Source organism: Euprymna scolopes, chromosome 5 (assembly GCF_053919585.1).
Source record: "Euprymna scolopes isolate OS-2025 chromosome 5, ASM5391958v1, whole genome shotgun sequence".
Taxonomy (NCBI): Eukaryota; Metazoa; Mollusca; class Cephalopoda; order Sepiida; family Sepiolidae; genus Euprymna; species Euprymna scolopes.
In genome coordinates, this window is record NC_136486.1 from 84,456,137 (window position 1) to 84,471,136 (window position 15,000).

Consider the following 15,000-nt stretch of genomic DNA (forward strand, 5'->3'; position numbering starts at 1 on the left):
ATATTAAAAAATAAAACATTCATTCACATATGAAAAAAAAACAAAAAAAAACATATGAAAAACGTGCATCATATTTCGCTGCCTAATGCAGCAAGGTGATATTCGTTATTATGTTAGTAAAATCATAAATAAAGATTTGCCACAAAAGCTTTTCGTATGAGTTATTTCTACAATTTCTATTTTCTCTGGACGCATGACTTATTTGTCAAGGGATCCACAATATGTGCACTAATACTATTATCACTATATTAATTTATTTGAAGATTAAATGAAAAAAAATTAACTTACTCCTGCACATCTTTCAAACCTAAATAAAGAAAAGAAGACAAAATTAGTTGAAGTTGATAGAAAAGTAATATCTTTTTTGTGTTTTATTCGGATTTATCATTTAGATTTGTAAATGAGTGTATTTTGTTGTTGTTGTTTTTTTTTATTTTACTAATGTGTCCATATTTATCAACTCTCAAGGGCCATTCGAGGATAAGGTTGTTGGTTAGCAACGAACACCCCCCCCCACTAAATTTAGAAGTCTAATTAACACTTTAAAATCACAAAATCCATTCTATATTCATGTTATTTGATTTATTTTAAATGCTTTGTTTTGTGTTTTCAATTTAAATTCTTAAATAAAATGATGGAAAGGAAACAAATGTAAGGCATTATCTTCTCCCTCTAAAATCCAACTCTTTCTCGCCATGGTAGAACTATGCTGTCTGGGACACCAGTTCCTGGCGAGGTCATTTGTAAAGTTTGAGGTGCACTCACACAGATGCACGCAGACAGCCAGTGACAAACGCACCAAATGTGGAGGTGCACACATGCATCCAGTGACAATGCACCAAACGATAGTGTCAAACTGTCAGATCAAGATGACAAAAAGAAAAGTCAACTACTTGGCGCGTGCACAGGTCAGGAGGTGCAGCCTGCAAACAAAGCAGGTTACAGATATAATCCAGCAAATGAAGGGGGAAAAACAGTCAGATGTGACAGGCAGTAGAGAGGTAAACACTGCACAAATGTGGATCTAATCTACTCACATCCTCATTCTGTTCTCCTCTGTTCTCTAGCTAAGCGCACACATTTTATGATGCAGTAGAAACAGCCAAAAAGCTTATTATTTTATGCAAACAAGTTTTGCTTCCTTGTTGGCGAAAGATCAACTATGCAATATACTTCACATTCATGGCAGACATGTTTGGCACTGAGCAATATTTGAGCTTCAACCTAGCTTTGATGAAAATCCAGGAAGAGGTCAGCATCAGTATCCAGTATCTCTGCCTCTGTGTGTAGTAAACAAAGACGTGTCAGGCATGGAACCGCAAATCAAGGCAAATCAGAGTATGGCATAATGAACAGGGATTGGTTGGATGAGAAACCCATATTAGCCAAACCTCACCTATACCTTCCTTTAAAAGGAGCCGCAGAGCGATTTTAGAGTCAGTTGGGAGTTTGCAGTTACAGTTGGCAATCACAGTTTGGTCCGCCCCCTCTCCCGTTCATTGACTGACCAATAAAGAAGAGAATTGGTTGTTAAAAACGAAAAGGTCCCATTTGAGTTACTATTGAGTAGACTGCTGGTGAAGAAAAGATATGGCATATATTTTTATTTTATCTTTCTCCTGTTGCTAATTGTACACAAATGACATTTTCTTTGTAATCAAAATTATTTTAATAATTAATCCTTACAATGAAACCAAAACTTGCATCAGTTGGTAATTCATCACTTGTCAACTTGTGAATTAACTGCAGATAAATGATACCAAATCGAAGCAATCTTTTTTTAGCAAATAGCCAGCAAGAGAAGAGAGGAGCCGAACTACCGCCGGCAGACTTTGAGTCATATACATTGGACTTTTTTTTTCTTTTTTAAAATATTTTTTTCTTCACTTGCAAACCACTATTGGGACAAGAACTACAGGAATCTCACATTGGCTCTATCATTGTAGGAGCGGCCAAACTTGAGCTATTGAGTGTTTGAATTGGAACAACCTAGAACTACACTCATGTACCGGTGAACACTACGGTTTTCCTTGTGTTATATCCTTGCCTGGAGGAGGCCGAGTCTTTGTTGTGTTATACTGCTCTCAGTGTGAGGAATAAAAACTTGCAATCCTGCAGGTTAACAAATAGCTGAGATCAATGAAAAGGACTTCATGCAGCCCAAACAACACTGAGGCACAATCTTCATGAGCTCTATATAGAAGCTTGATTTTCTTAACAAATAAACGAACATCAACAGAGCATTCAGTTTAGAGAGATGGTTAACTAATATACACTGGTTTAAAAAAATGTTATTGGGATAACAATATCGTTGGCAAAAAAGATAATAGGCAGCCACTTGCAGTCGACAACAATAAATTGAAGACATTAGATACTCACCTCAAAAATGGGAAAATAAAATGAGGCTTACCAAATGAAGGTGCCACACCTGGACATTGTTTCTCATGCTGAACAAAAACACCTATTTTCATTTCTATTAATTGGACTACTATTCTTAGCTTAGTTATTTTCACAACCTTTTGGTTGATATAACCTCTAACCACATTCAGGCGTATCTTTCTGAATTTATGAATATTTATGTTGAACTCAAGGAATCTATACAAATTTTCAAACTGAATCCTTTCTTCAATCAATAATGTACATTATTTCTGTTCTTAACTAGAAGCAATATTAACTAAGAATGATGTACTAATTAACACATTTACCTGATCATGGCTGATAGACCAGGAACAATCTACCCACTTGGATTAATAAAGGGTTCAATTCAAAATTACTTATAGTTTTCCCAAGTTTGACATAAATATTCATGAATTTAAAAATATCTACCTGAAGAAAATCAGAAGTTATATTGGCTGAAATTTTGTGAAAATTACTACCAAGATGAGAATAGTAGTCAAAACATCCAAATTACTAATCATCATCTAAAAACTTCTCAAACATAACCTTTTCTCAGGCTTTAATGAAAGGTGAGTTCTTTATAATAATCAGTGATGCATCAGGTCAAAAGTTGTGTACAGTTAGGACACAAAAACATTTCCCAAAATGTGATAAGCATCAGAAGAAGGGGATTATAGAATAAGAGATAATGAAATGGAAGTTTAATTCTATATTAATAAACTACTTTATTTGTTATCTTCATTAGTAGTGTACAAGAGTTAGTATGAGAGTTCAGTGTTCGCGCATAAAGATAGAATTAATATATTGCTGGCTTGTTGAGGGAGAGAACAGTTCAGTTCTGTTTGCACATGTTTATAGGTAGTAGTTGCCGGGATGAATGAAGCCGGTTAAAAGGAGAAAGAAAGGGCAAAGACTTCAGTGTGTTTACGTATGTGGGAGCGTGCATCCGATAGTAGAGACAGGACAAAGGGTTAGTGTCTTGTGGTAAGAAAGAGTACGTGTGTGTGTTGGTGTATAGTCTTTATCATGACAAAGAATGTTTGTTTGGGTACCGCATGTGGAGTTTGAAGAGAGCCATAGTTAGCTTGTAGTACTCACGTTCAGCCTGGGGCTTTCACCCCATGTTAATGTCCACTGCCTGACAGGGTCAGAATCAAAGAGAGTTGAGAGTTCCGGATTTTGCCTTTTATATACTCTGTCACATGCTAGAGAGCTGGTTTGTGATTGGACAAGCCAAGGAGAAAATGGAGTTCCAATCTCGAAGTTGTGAGAAGTAGTTCCTGCCTGTGATGTAGCAGGTGTCGGCTGGTACAGGATGGTCACAGTTTGGTGGTATACAATGGGAAAGGGGGGATAACCTACTGCAGTTTCTTAAATTCTAGTCAGACGGTGATTGTCGATGTATTGTTAGAAAATAGACAAGATGCACCAGAAACTAATGGACACAAATACACATGTGAATGAGCTTAATATAGATAAAATAATAAACACTCATGCATAGCTTGACCTAATCATATGGTGTGCGACATGTACATTCTTAAAAACTTGCATTTGGATTTTGTAGAGAATGGAAACGACCGATGAGACGGATTGGAAAAAAGTGGAACACTGGTCATCATGCGATGTTATAAATTCAGTACTAGTTTCGGACTTGGCTGACTTTTTAAGCCCACTTTACGTGGCACTATGAACAGGATCAGTTTCTTCAGGATTTATTTTTACAGGATTATTTTCTTACTGAAATTGGAATGGTGTCAAGACAACGTGATGACGAACATTACTTGCAACTAGTTCTGCAGTTGATAAATTTACAGAAAGAAAATAACAAGCTTCACGCTGCCAAGGAAAATGTGTCAAACCGGTCCCACACTAAAAAACTGGACAGACCTGTGATCAAGGATGATTACACCGACATGGACTGGGCATTATTCATTGACACATAGACCCAGTACAAACAAATATGCAGTTTAATTGACCCCATGGAAATATGCAACAAGCTAAGAACAGCTTGCTTGAATGAGATAAACAGACTTTTGTTCAAACTAGTAGGATCCAAAGCTCTTAATACAGTCACGGAAGAACAGCTCCTACAGCATATATGACTCATTGCAGTGAAAGGTCTACATTAAAAAATGCATAGACACAATACAAGACAACAAGGGGAGAGTTCTGCACGGTTTTTAGCAAAGCTTCAGTTCCATACAGGGTGTTGCAATTTTACTGTCCAGTGTCCTAATAAGAGTTGCCGATAGAGTATAAACTATTCAGAAGATATGGTGGTTGGCCAACTCATAGCTGGACTTGCAAATACAGAATACCAGTGTAAGCAGTTGGCTGAAGCCAATATTTTGACAACGGAGGAATAGAAATTTCACAGACTGGTAAGTCTAGAGACAACAGATATGTCGACTCCTCACTTGCAAAGCAGCCTAAATCAGTGTTTGATATTTGGTTCAATGAGGTCTGAGAAGAAACCATCTTGGGAGGGAGAGGAACCCCAAACCCCTTGAAATAAACTGTGTGAATGATGTGGAAAGACGTCACACTCCAACGGTCTAAAAGGACAGAAGAACTGTCCGGCGAGGAAACTTAGATGCCATAATTGTGAACTTACTGGATACTTATGAAAAGTGTGTTGAAAACCAGAGAGGTTGACAATGAAGTCAACGAGTGATTCAACACAACACCAGTCAAAAATACTTAGTAGCAGAGGAGGAGGAAAACCACATTTTGCATAAAGCAGGGGTAGATTCAAAAGAAGCACCCTCGAACCGCTACCCTCCATAAAATTTGAAGTATCCTATGCCGAATTTGGGTGCGCTTTAGATAAAGGGAGTTGCCATTGAATACACCATCTCCAGGCTGTCGCGGATACTGGTGCTCAAACATGTTCGAGTGGCCCTGAAATACTGGAAGTATTGGAATGCACTAGGGACGTGCTAATACCAACTACCTATAGAATACATGGAATCACGGGCGATCTACTACACACTAAGGGAATAATTTTACGTGTATTAAAATTGGCCTTAAAGAAACCATATAAGTTGTTTACATATCAAAGAACACATCGAGATTTTACTTATCCGAGTCAGCACTGAAAGACTTAGAGTTAATCCCTCACGACATGTCAACCTTGAATAATGAGATAGCACCATGTGGATGTCCCCAAAGAGAAATGGTTCCGAACAAACCACAAGAATCTTATTTAGCCCTATTAAAAATAATAGGGAACGTTTGGAACAGTTGTTATGGGAGCACTTCAAATCAAGTGCATTTAATACTTGCCCCCATCAACCATTACAAGCGATGTCAGAGAGACCACTGGATATAACGTTTGCGCCGGAAGTGAAACCATCAGCTGTGCACACACCCATTTCTAACCCCCATCATTGGAAAAAGAAGGAAGATTTAGACAGGGATGTTGCATTAAGCTAGTATCGGCAGGTACACCTATGGTCTGGTGTTCAAGTATGGTACTTGCACCAAAGAAGGACGGATCTACAAAAATTGAATGCCACAATGATGAGAGAAATCTATCACACTCCGTCCCCATTTAACGAAGTGTCTGTCGTGCCTGCGTGAACCAAGAAAACAGTTTTAGATGCGTGGAATGGATATCACAGTTTACAGTTTAAGATGCAACCACATTCATAACAGAATGGAGTTGCTATCGGTACCTAAGAGCACCCCAAGGTTTTCACGCCTCTGGAGACAGTTAAATTCACTGATTCAATAACATTACGGCAGACATGTCCCAAAGGACTCATTGCATTGATGATGCTCTTCTCTGGGATAAAATTATGCTTTCTGGCACATGATGACACATAGGAACATGCCCCCACCAGTACCTCTTATTATAAGTAGCTGAAATATTATATGGTTAGACAATAAGGGATCACCTCCCTATACTTTGCGAAAAGCATCAAATTCACAATTAGTGGACAGAAACCAAAGAATTGAGAGAAAAGGCGATGGCAAAAAGGCATGTGCTAAACAAACATGCACAGCTGTCCACTCTAATAGCTTCAGGTCGGCAAATCCGTTTAGGTGCAGAACCAGAAGGTACCATATCCTCAATGATGGACACAAATGGGGAGAGTTGTTGAGACCATGGATCATAGACAATACCGGATAAGTTTCGATGAATCACACTACGCAATCGTCATTTCCTCTGGAAGATTCAACCTATCATGGATATGCCAGATTATTTGCCCGTACAACCACCTCCCCAAAGATCAAGAATAGAGGACAGTGTATTCCTGTGTGACATGAAAGGATGGACATGGAAAAGACGGATGATGATGTAGTGATGGCAGATGACACATCTGGCGCAGATATGGAGGTGGAACACCAAGTCGCGATCAGACACAAACCAATGAGTCCGATCCCACAACACAGCATGAAAGTAACATGACCTCCAAGATCATTATCCCTACAAATGTGAGGACCAACTCACAACTGCACAGAATTTTCCCAACAAGTGACCACAAAACACTGGTGTTGCAGTCATAAGGTGGGGGGATCGGCATGTAGAGAATGGGGACGACCGATGAGATGGGTTGGAAAAAAGTGGAACACACACCGGTCGTCATGTAATGTTATCAATTCAGCGTGAATCTCAAACTTGGTAGATTTTTTAAAGTCCACTTTACAGATTTGTTTTGTTTGTTTTTGCATTATTTTGTAATGAAATTTTCCATTATTTAATTCATATCTATGAGAGGTTGATTGATAATTTTTAAACAACCTAACATATTGGCTAACTTGTTAAACACTTATTCTTCCATGACTTTGTATGCATCCATTGCTGTTATTGTTGTTGGGGATAAAATCTTGCAATCCTGCAGGTTAACAAATGGCTGCAACCAATGAAGAGAACTCCTTGCAAACCAGACAATCCTGAGGCATGATCTTCATGAGCCATTTACAGACTATGTCTTATTAATTTATTGTTTTACTCCACATGTGATGTACACTTGTGTACAAGTTTTGCGAACTTATCATCCCAACTTGTTGTTCACTCTCACTTGTTTGTTACTCAGGGTCAAGTTTACAGCAGCATAAATGTCTACTATACCATATTACATGCAAATGGATGCTAGATTTCTAGTAGCTTTGAGGATGTAGAAAAATGTTTGGTGGATTTGTGGTGTGCACGTTGATGACAACTAGTTCTGATTCCCTGTTATTAAGACTGAAGGTGGCCATATTGGAATCAGCTTTGTGCTGTAACTGCTTATGGTGGCATGGGCATGTTGAATTAAGCTCTAGCTGCATAAACAGAGGTACACACATCTCAGTTGTGGATAAATGAAGAAAAAGTAGAAGGAAAATTCTTGGAAAAAAATTCTGTTCATGGAAATTCCATTTGAAAGGTAGGCACATGAAGGAAGAAAGGAAAGTCATTTTCATTTGTAGGAAAACAAGTTCTTGCTGCGAATGTCTTACAGGGAAGAACCAGAGATTGGAGCTCAGTCGAGCACCTACTAAGGAAAATATAAAAAAGTAGAGAAAAACTAACAATACGTCTTCTTTAAGAAAGGAACTGTAACAGAAGAGATCAACCCTCGCTATACTAGACTGTGAAATCGATTTTGTACTCTGTTGTTGCTTATCATGTATGACATAATCACCTTGATACACTGGTTCTCACCAGATCACCGTAGTTAAGGAACAATGAACCTGGCCAGTATCAGATGGGTGACCATTTGTAAAGGCTAGGTGCTGTATGTATAGCTTGGAGGGGAATGGACACTGCCAGGCTATTCTTGCCCAAGACACGCTGCATGAAATAATGCAGCACCCTCTATGACCCCGGAGGGTTAAGAGACTTGTCATTGTCATGTTGTTTATTGATAGTATCCTGCTGAGATTTCAATGACTATTTCCAGATTGGCTATGGAGAGAGATGCTGAGTGTGTCGTCTTTCATCAATTGTTACTGTTTCAAAATGCTACCCTCTTAGTATATCTCAGCCTCCTCCATCTCACTATAATTGATATGTCTTAGCCCCCTCAATTGGTATATTTCAGCCTTCTTTCACTCATTAATATATTCCCCTACCCTTTACAATCACTTATATATGTCAGCCTCTCAACCTTATTGGTATCAGTCCACTATCTCTCTTCACCCAATTTAATATATGTCAGCATCCTATCCCTTATTGGTGTATGATGCCAAACCTCATCCTATTTTATATACTGAGTCAGAATTGTGCCACACATTTTGGGGTCGTTTATTATTGAACGCCATTAATTTCATTGGTACATATCATCCCTTCCCTCAGATATTAGTGTATCTCAGTCTTCCTCACCTCAATTGATATATGTCAGCCGTCTCAACCTCGTTGGTATATCTCAGATCCCTATTAGTATATCTCAGTTTCTGTTAACCCTAATTTATATATGTCAGCTCCCTCAATCTCATTGTATATGTTAGCCTTCCTCTCTTATTATTATATCTTGACCCCTTCATCTAAATCAGCCCTTTCAACTTTATTGATATATCTCACCCCATTCCCTTCATTAGAATATCTGTTCCTCATCCTAATTGATATATGTTACCCTCCTTAATATACCTCAGTCCTTCTTTTTCATACTCAACACTTTTTCCTCATTTTATTTTGGATGTTTAAAATTGGATTTACATTTAATTACCTGATTTATTTTCCTTTGGCCGCCAAACAAAAGAATGACTTGGAATTTGAACTGAGTCAGAATTGTGCCACACATTTTGGGGTCGTTTATCATTTATAGTTTGTTGCGTACTGATCAGACTAGCTCTTTTAGGATTGATTTGTTCTGGCATTGGCACTGCATAGACTGTGTCCTGAGGCTGCGGTGGTTTCTGGTTTAACTCAGCTGGGATTAACATAGGTGGACACTGCATCAGAAGTGTTGGATTGCTGTAAAAACCATTCTCTGGAGGTTTCTTCTTAATGCTGAAAAACGAATTAAATATATGTAAGAGAATGATGGAAAAAATGGAAACAGCCAGGTATTTTCAGCATTCCAATTCGTCCGCCAGTTGAAAAGGATGAACATAGTATAAAACAATCTGATATCATTCAAAGATAATTTTAATCAAACATAAACAAAACACATATTTTCAAATTAACTTGATCTCAAAATATTCATTTCCGTTAAAAAATAAATAAAACTGTCAATTTAGTTTTTTCTACTTGAATTCACTAAAAAAGCACATTTTCAATGAGACTTAAGAGGTTACAGTGAATTGGGGAGGAGGTGCATCCCAAGTGGGAAGTTGTGAACCAAGATATTTGTTCACATTACTTTTAAATTTATGCATATTGGTACAGTCAGGGAAAGAGGAAGCAGGGAGGGATTTCCAAAATGAAAGAAGCTATTATAGTAAAAAGCACAAGAGCAGCAAGTCTGTCAGAGCACATTTTTGTGAAAAAAGCATGGGGATGTAACATTGCAGCAATGGAACTTGGGCTGAAGCTTGATAGAAAGTGTGGGACGTATTAGATTAGAGATTCTTGGGGGGGGGGGGCTAGTGATTGGTGCACCAAACAGATGTGATAGCAATACTAGAGTATGCAAAAAAAAAAAAAAAAAAAAAAACGCATGTAAAAAAAAAAAAAAAAAAAAAAAAAAAAACGGTAACTTTGAAGAGATTTAGAGTACTAGCAGATGTAGAAGATTTCTAGCCTGGTATAGGGATCCCACTTTCTATGTAGCAGCCTTGGCAGCGTCTTCTATATATGTGTTCCAATTCATGTTAGCTGTGAATGTTAGGCCAAAGAGTTTAAATGATGAACTCTCTAGTACAGTGCTATTAGCTATGGTAATCAAGGTTGAAAAGGTTTCTTATAATTGTTAAAGAAAATGAGCTTTGCTTTAAATAAATAAAAATTTCAAGCTACACAAAGTCCATGTGTTGTTGAAAAAACTGATTCCTGTAAGGACTTGAAAAATATTCATGCCTTTTCAAATTGATTCACTAAATACGTTAATCTAACATCTGCCAAAATATGAAAATTAGATTAAAAAGTGCATGTAAGCATTTATTTTGTTTTGTAAAATAAATATTTTCAACTGATAAAATTCAAAAGCCGATATTTGGAACATCAAAATGTTTCATCAGATGTCCTGCTGACTTGTCAGGTTGAGAGTGTTACTGCAAATAATTGCAACAGAAAAGTGGTGCTTGTAAAACCAAGTTAATTCGACCCCTCCCTTCCTCCCTTGGGGTGGTACGTTATTAATAAACCCAGGTGGTTGAGGGGATCATGCATGGTGGAAATGACTGACCTATTCCTCGTGATGGTACGACTGCGAACCCCAACGCTGATGCCAATAGTTCCAGCACCCTTCTGAAAACTACGATGAAGATGAAGAAGTCAAGATTTTATAAAGGTAAAGCTTGAATGCTAAAATCATTCTCTATCAAGGTTAGATAAAAGAAAAAAAAAATACCCACGCATAATTATGTGAGGGAAGATTATTTTCAAATATTCTCCTAAACTGAGAACGGAGTTACGGACTTATATAAGCTAAAATGGTCAAACATTCTCTATCGAGGTAGTCAAAGCCAACAAAAACAAAATAAAACAAAAGCATTGTTGAATTAAAAAAAAAATAATAAATGAATAAAAATACAGAACCCAAGATGCTACCCCCTACCCCTTAAGTACCCGGCATAAACTAGTTAGGACGACTAGTTCTTCCCTCTTCCTCGATATGAACTCATGACCGCACGGTCAAACTCTTCCAAAGCTAAGTTATGCCATTTTCTATCTATAATTTTGAAATCACTGTCTTGATGTGACAAAAACTTATGTATTGCAGACATTTATTTATTTTAGGTTTGACTAAATTTCTGAGCATTTCAACTGCACTTATCTTTCTTTTGCTCTTTTTTTCTGTTGTTTTTTTTTCTCCAAATTATATCGGCATTATTAACTAAACACTGAAAAATGCTTTTTCTCAGCAGTATGCATTATTTCTTAATCAGTAGTTTAGACTAAGCCAAATTGTTCTACTCTTAACCAGCTTTTAAATGAGTTCTTCCAAACTAAATTAATACAAAAAAAAAAAAAAACCCCGACCTCACAAATTGAAAGTTCCATTACGGTATCTTATAAGGTAAAGCTTGAATGCTCAAATCATTCTCTATCGAGGTTAGATAAAGCCAAAAAAACGCATTATGTAAGGGAAGATTATTTTCAAATATTCTCCTAAACTGAGAACGGAGTAACGGACTTATTAAGTAGATATTAATAAGTCCTTACATTTTTTTTTTAAATGGAGAGTAGATAATACACTGTGGTTGTGTTATCGGCAGCTCCAGCAACTCTCGCTTCTCCTTTTTGTCCCTCAGTCCTCATTGTTCTGACAAAGGGTGAAGAAAAAGCTGCTTTCTAGGTCGGTAATACTTCGTGAACAGTAGTCTGAGATGTCAGAAATTTTTCTGTTTCTATGTCTATCCTTGTGGCTACGTCATTAGTAAGGGTGCTGGAGGTAAACGTTTCATCTGAGCTGACGTTACCCGCCTGATAGTCAGGGATCCGAACATTGGTTAACCACTAAGGAGGCTGTCCTCTCAGCAGGTGTAAAGTACTGGGGCTTCTGTAGTGCCATTTGGTGAATGGATTCTAGCCATGCAGTAGTTTCTGGTGGGGCCTCCTGATGCCATACTAGTGGGTAATTGTTACAGCTTTACCTTATGTGCTACAAAAAAAAAAAAATTTTTTTTCCTGTCTTTCTCTCTCTTACTTTCCCTCTCTGTCCTACTCTAACCAAGTCTGTCGACCTTCTAGCTAAAACCACTGTCAGTAATTTCCCCTACACTTTATCTGTGCCTAAATCAAAACGTAGATTCCATGAACATAGCTTTTTTCTGAGAAGTGCACGCCTGTGGAATTCTCTTCCGTTTGCTTGTTTCCTACCTGGCTACAACTTGGACATCTTCAAGTCCAACATAAACAAATTCCTAATTAATCGCCTCCTTAAGTAAGACACTTTATCAAATCTCCAATACCAACTATTACTATGATATTATCCCATTGATTATTGTACACAAAATAACCCTTATCCTCGAGTGGCTTCCAGGCCTTGATAAGTGGTGATCCCCATGTAAAAAAAAAAAAGCCTGCACACCCTAATGCTGATGCCAATAGTTTCGATGCCTCTTCTGAGAGCTCCAATGAAGATGAAGTAGTCCAACCAATCCGCCTTCGTAGGAGTGCCCACAATAATCGACCACATCCACAATGTCACGTGTGTGATCTGGAGACCAGGGGGGCGTGTAGAGTTGAATCTAATTAACAAAGAAGAAAGCACCTGCGTGTATGTGCATTATGTGGTTATACAACTTACCTTCAGATGGGATCTGAGAGAGACAGAGAGAGAGAGATTAAAGATGGCAGCCATGAATTTATAAGGAATCTCGTGGAATCACACCAGATCTCATAATCCACTGCATAGACATGCAAATGGAATGAAGTCAGTTTTCTAATGAAATGCCTGTTGGCAGAGGCGTTGAGAGAACGCGTGCTGGAAGTTGAGAGAGAAAGTTGACAGTGACAAATATTAGTTGAACTTTTGTTTATTTTATTTATTTATTTTTTTTTTGCTGTTTACCTACCCATTTAACTGCAGACATTGGGATGCTAGATGTGTCATTGAGGGTTGAATTAAAATACTCCTCCTCCTCCTACTACTACTAATACTACTACTACTAATAATATATTATTAATGGAGATTTCTTATCAGTCTAAATCACAATCTTACTTTTATGACCAATGGAAATTTTATATCTGTCTGAAATCATAACTATACTATTACTTCTATTAACATATTATTACCTATATTTCAATACTTAATTCAGAAGATGGGGATAGTGTAGTATCTGCTTTATGTTCATGAGGCTATCCTCCCAGCCATTATCTCAACATTTTAGGAAGGTTAGTGTACATCAACAAGAAAATGCCACAATCATTGTCAATCAGCAAACTCGGCACATTATATATACTAGTAAAAAATATACAAACATTGGTAATAACACTGGGTACCAATTTTTTTTACTTTTTGAATGTTGTTTAGATTTGTAATTATTGAATGAAACTAGTTTAGTCTTGGCGGCATTGAACGTGACCATCCACTTTTGTTCCCATTACACTACAGATTGGAGGTCATCCTCTAGTGTTTCTGCCATTTCTTTAGATATGTGTTCATTTGTTTTCCTGTCGTGCCTGTTATATAGTGTGGTGTCATCAGCATATATACCCATCTCAGAGGCAATTTTGTCGGGTGGTCATTTATGAATATCAGGAACAGTAGAGGTCCAAGGATAGACCCTTGAGGCACTCCTGCATTTATATCATATTGTTTAGATGTATGACCGTCGAGGACAACCTGGATTTTTCTCTTATCTAAGAAGGATTTAATTATGTTAAGTATTCTACCAGTGATATCGTATGATCTAATTTTCCTGAGGAGACCCTCATGCCATACTGTGTCAAAAGCCTTAGATATATCTAGAGCTACCGGTCTGCCCTTCCCCACTTTGTCCAGTGAATGGTATATACGTTCAGAGATTACAGTGAGGGTGTCTGCTGTGGAACGGGCTTGTCTAAATCCATATTCTTGGTCAGTCAGAAGTTTAGCATCTGTAAGGTGATGGACTAGAGCGTGGTTAATTAAGGTCTCAAATATTTTGGCAAAAAGTGGGAGGAGGCTAATGGGGTGATAATTTAATGGGTCAGTTCTTTCTCCAGAATTCTTGAATACTGGTACCACAGAAGCAATTTTCCAACAGCCTGGAAAGCAAGATTCATTAAGGCATTTGTTGTAGAGTTTGGAGAGAACTGGAGCTACTTCGGCTGAGCACTTTTTTAATAGCACAGCTGGGATGAGATCAGGTCGACATGCTTTTGAAGTGTCAAGGTTTTTTATGATAGCATGCACCTGAGCAGGGGTGATTTTCAGATCATCTAGTGTGGCGTCTGTCCACATAGGGAATTCAGGTAGGGGGTGGTTGGAAGGGTCCAGTGTGGAGTTTGAGGCAAACCTACTGGCAAGCATGTTAGCCTTCTCAGTTGCTAAACAAACAACCTCGTGACTTTTGGTTAGTGGGGGAATTGTTGATTACCCATTATTTGCTACACTGTTATAGATTTTCCAAGTCATGAGTTCCTAGTTTTTGTGCTTCGATGCATTTTTTAGTGGTTTTTAGTAAGTGAAGCAGTCACCATTCTGCCTTAGTGAACTGCTTGATCAAGCCAAGCTTGATGTGCAGTGGTGGGAAGAGTATTCTGTCTCTGTTCACAAGAGGATCATTGATGACATGCCTTTCTTTGCAAGGCACCAATTTCTCCCGCACAGGCTAGTCCTTCTTGATGTATGTTGAGCAGAAATTTTGGAAGATTTCAAGGTTTTATGACATCAAACTTTTCGACATAATCACCTAGAACTATTGGACCTGAATATTTCTTGTCATTAAAATAATCATTTCCAATAAAAACATGGCATTTTACCCCCACTAACTTCTTCTAAAATGCTCCACACATGCGTACTTGTGAACAAAAATATAAAAAACAACATGTGGCCATAGCTCAAAAACTTCTGATTGAACAAA

The 15,000-nt window shown here is 37.8% G+C and overlaps 1 protein-coding gene across 1 annotated transcript in view; it reads right to left on the minus strand.

The window, feature by feature from the left end:
- The window catches only part of LOC145276909 (uncharacterized), an 81,331-nt gene that overhangs the window by 7,668 nt on the left and 58,663 nt on the right, over positions 1–15,000 (minus strand). The window contains exons 3-4 of the mRNA XM_080128372.1: positions 9,054–9,337; positions 289–307 (exon numbers count right to left, since the gene is read on the minus strand). Coding sequence (XP_079984498.1) covers positions 289–307; positions 9,054–9,337 — 303 coding nt within the window. The remainder of the gene's footprint in view (positions 1–288; positions 308–9,053; positions 9,338–15,000) is intronic.